Source organism: Myotis davidii, unplaced genomic scaffold, assembly GCF_000327345.1.
Source record: "Myotis davidii unplaced genomic scaffold, ASM32734v1 scaffold1754, whole genome shotgun sequence".
Taxonomy (NCBI): domain Eukaryota; kingdom Metazoa; phylum Chordata; class Mammalia; order Chiroptera; family Vespertilionidae; genus Myotis; species Myotis davidii.
The window spans coordinates 330,397-334,299 of record NW_006285993.1 but is presented as its reverse complement, the minus strand read 5'-3'; the positions used below and the strand labels follow the sequence as shown (position 1 = coordinate 334,299).

At 57.7% G+C, this 3,903-nt stretch overlaps 1 protein-coding gene across 1 annotated transcript in view; it reads left to right on the top strand.

The window, feature by feature from the left end:
• The window catches only part of TGFB1I1 (transforming growth factor beta 1 induced transcript 1), an 8,605-nt gene extending 4,766 nt beyond the window's left edge, over positions 1-3,839 (top strand). The window contains exons 2-9 of the mRNA XM_006757160.2: positions 1,003-1,118; positions 1,244-1,296; positions 1,398-1,540; positions 1,710-1,794; positions 1,914-2,019; positions 2,130-2,324; positions 3,172-3,345; positions 3,628-3,839. Coding sequence (XP_006757223.1) covers positions 1,041-1,118; positions 1,244-1,296; positions 1,398-1,540; positions 1,710-1,794; positions 1,914-2,019; positions 2,130-2,324; positions 3,172-3,345; positions 3,628-3,780 — 987 coding nt within the window. The 5' untranslated portion in view covers positions 1,003-1,040 and the 3' untranslated portion in view covers positions 3,781-3,839. The remainder of the gene's footprint in view (positions 1-1,002; positions 1,119-1,243; positions 1,297-1,397; positions 1,541-1,709; positions 1,795-1,913; positions 2,020-2,129; positions 2,325-3,171; positions 3,346-3,627) is intronic.
• The last annotated feature ends 64 nt before the right edge of the window (positions 3,840-3,903 follow it).

Genomic DNA, 3,903 nt, shown 5'->3' with positions numbered 1-3,903 from the left:
GGTGCTCTTGTGCCCAGCCCTGCATCACCCTCTGGACCCGCTTCCCCATGCTGGAGCCCCCCGGCCCTCCCCGGCATCTCCTCATCCTGCCTCCTGTCTTCTCGCTTCTGCTCTCAGCCCGCGCCGCCTTTCCGACTCCACGTCCCCCTTCCTGCCTCTCCCTTCCTGCCTTTCCCGGGCCGGCCGCTCCCTCCCTCCTTCCTCTCCCTGCCCCTCCATCCCAGCTGCGGACGCGCCGGGTATTTTTCTGGCCCAAAGACAAAAGTAAAATGTAGGAACATCCCTTCTGGCTCTCTTGGCTGCCATGGGTCCTCCGGGCTTCCTGAAGCTGTGGGGTGGGGTGGTAGTGGTGTCCGGGTGGAAGGAGGAGGCATTTTGTACTCCCTATCTGTCGGAACTGGGGCTGGAAGGCTGTGCCCTCCGACTGTGAGACAGAAGGGGTTCCAGCACCCTGCAATAGGGGGTGCTGTTCAGTAGGGGTAGCGGGCACTGGTACTGTGGAGAATAAGCCAATCAGAAAGCAGGTCCCTGCAGATTCACCAATGAGGTGCAGAGGATGGGACCCAGTGGGGCCTGGAGGTGAGCCAGCGCTGAGTGGGCGGGGCTAGGTCCGGGGAGGAATTAGTGGGCGTGGCAAAGAGCGTCCAATCAGCAGGCTGGGTGCCAGGCATGTAGCCAATTGAGCAATTTGGGGTGGAGTCAACTTTGGCTTCAGTAAAGAGCCAATTTTGACTGCATTAGGGAAGATTTTAAGGAAAAAAGAAATCAGACGGCTGGGTTTGTGCATGGCTCCCAGGATGAGCCATTGGGATATTCTGGTCAAATATATTCCTTACTACCCTTCCACTTCTCTGCCTTGGTCTGGCCTTGTGTTTCCTTCTTAATACTGGCTTCTGTCCTCAAATACCGCCCACTTGGAAGCCTTATCCTTTGATATCTTAAGGCCTGGTCTCGGCCCTAACCTTGACCTCTCAACTTCTCACCTTGACGGCCTCCCTGCAGATGCCTTGCTCTCTGACCTGGAGACCACCACCTCACACATGCCACGGTCAGGGGTTCCAAAAGAGCGACCCCCAGAGCCCCTCGCGTCCCCCCTGCCCTATGGCCACCAGCCACAGGTGAGATCAGATGCTGTGGACCAGGGCAACCACTAGGGCCAGTCTGGCCAAGGCTGGGGGAGTCCGGGCCACAGTGAGGCAAGCTACTGGTCGATCATCCCACGCATGTGTCCGTCTCTCTGTAGATGGGGACTGGGGAGTCTTCTGGAGCCTCTGGGGACAAGGACCATCTATACAGGTAAGAGGCCTGAGAACTGGGGGATGGGGAAGCCAATGGAGACTCAGGGGAGGAGTCTTCGTTTCCCCACCCTGAACCCAAGCTCCCGCCCTGTTCCCCAGTACCGTATGCAAGCCTCAGTCCCCAAAGCCTGCGGCCCCTGCGGCTCCTCCATTCTCCTCTTCCAGCGGTGTCCTGGGCACGGGACTGTGTGAGCTAGACCGGTTGCTTCAGGAACTTAATGCTACTCAGTTCAACATCACAGGTACCATGGTTACTGAAACAGGGCTTGAGGGCTGGGGCAGGGCAGGGCAGGGCAGGGCAGAGATGAAGGGGCAGAGATTTCCCAGAGTAGCAGCTAAAAGGACACAGCCTTACGTGGGAGGGTGTGGAGAGCAGGCCCTGTGTCCACTGCCCTTCTCTCCTCTCTGCAGACGAAATAATGTCTCAGTTCCCATCCAGCAAGGAGCCCGCCGGGGAGCAGGAGGACCAGCCTGAGGACAAGAAAAGGCCCAGCCTGTGAGTTTGGCACAGTTGCCAGGTCTGAGAAAGGCGACTGGTCTTGGGTGCCTGAGTGACTGGAGGGAGCGCTCCATTGCTCAAGGAGGCTCTGAGCTGACACACGTTGTTCTTCATAGACCTCCCAGCCCAGCCCCTGTTCTCCCAAAGCCGTCGGCCACCTCGGCCACCCTGGAGCTGGACAGACTGATGGCCTCACTGTCCGACTTCCGAGTCCAGAACCATGTGAGTCAGGCAGCAGGGTGGGCCAGTGTGGTTTTGTGGCTCCCTCACCCATTCTAGACCTTCCCACATCTGTTGCCTTGCTGACTCAACTCACATCCTCCCTGTTGCAGCTTCCAGCTCCTGGGCCAACCCAGACACCGGTGCCAAGCTCCGTGAACGAGGGCTCCCCACCCCCACCGGGGCCTGCGAGCAAGGGCAGCCTAGACACCATGCTGGGGCTGCTGCAGTCCGACCTCAGCCGCCGTGGCATTCCCACCCAGGCCAAGGGCCTCTGTGGCTCCTGCAACAAACCCATCGCTGGCCAAGTAAGTGCAGCTCTGCGAGGCGGAGACCCACAGACCCGTCTTCGCTGAGCACCGGCCTCTGTGCTGTCCCCTTTAAATCAATAACTCCGGAAACTGGGTGTTATTGTTACGCATATTTTATGAATGAGGAAAATGAAGCTCCGACTCACACAGCAAGTAAGTGGCAGGGTGAGAATTCCAACCCAGCTACCACTTACTGTCGCCTCCTATGTCAGCGGTTCTCAACCTGTGGGTCGCGACCCCTTTGGCGGTCAAACGACCTTTTCACAGGGGTCGCCTAAGACCATCCTGCAGATCAGATATTTACATTACGATTCATAATAGTAGCAACAACACAGTTAGGAAGTAGCAACGAGAATAATTTTATGGTTGGGTCACAACATGAGGAGCTGTATTTAAAGGGCCAGAAGGTTGAGAACCACTGACGTAGATCCTCCTGACAGATAAAGTGCCCTGCTTGCATCCCAGAATTCCCGACCCGAGCAGAGCAGGTGGCATTATGACTTCCATGGGCCTTACCCAGGCTTGCCTTCATAGGTCTCTTCCGCCATTAAAAAATAGTAAAAATTGTATTTGATGACTGTGTTAGTATAAAGATGACTATGTTAATATTACCTATGAAACAGTTTTCTTGTAGCTCGTTTTTTCCCTTCTGATTTTAAAAGAAATGACAACATTTGCGTGGGCTCCTAGAGTATTGTGGGCCCCAGGCCCTGCGCTGGAGGAGCTGGCTGCATCTCCATCACCTACAGCCGGAGTGACTTGAAAAGTGCCATGTAAACTTGGCTCGCGGGGGACATGGTGGCCGAAGGGCCACTCTGACCCTGGCCTCGACCCCGACTCGCAGGTGGTGACGGCGCTGGGGCGTGCCTGGCACCCTGAGCACTTCGTTTGTAGTGGCTGTTCCACCGCCCTGGGAGGCAGCAGCTTTTTCGAAAAGGATGGAGCCCCCTTCTGCCCCGAGTGCTACTTCGAGCGCTTCTCCCCACGATGCGGCCTCTGCAATCAACCCATCCGACATGTGAGCCCTGCCTGAGCCACAGGCACTTCTCACCCAAAGGGCCGGGAGACGGGCTTCATCCACTCCTGTCCCCTCCCTCCAGCCCCACCCCTACCCCACCCCCGACACCCCCATCCCTAGCCCTGCCCCTTGGCCTCTTCCCCTCTCTCTTTGACCCCAAGTTCCTCCTTAGGTCTCCCTGGCCTTAACTCATACTTCAACCCACTCACCGGGGTTCAGGGTGGGACGGGGAGCGGAGAAGGGATAGAGGGTCATACGCGTGTCCACTTTCATTTCCTACAGAAGATGGTCACTGCCCTGGGCACCCACTGGCACCCAGAGCATTTCTGCTGCGTCAGCTGCGGGGAGCCCTTCGGAGAGGAGGGTGAGCGTGCCTCCCACCTGGAAGCCATGGGTCTGCTGGACATCCCGCCTCGCAGCCTTGCCAGCCACTAAGTCCTCCTTAGTCCTTGGGCCATGAGTTTTTCCTGCTCTCGTCGGGTCCCCACCCCATCCATGCCCTTCCGCTCTGCCGCGCCCCAGACCTTGTCCCTCTCTCTCTCCTGCTCGCTCGCTCGG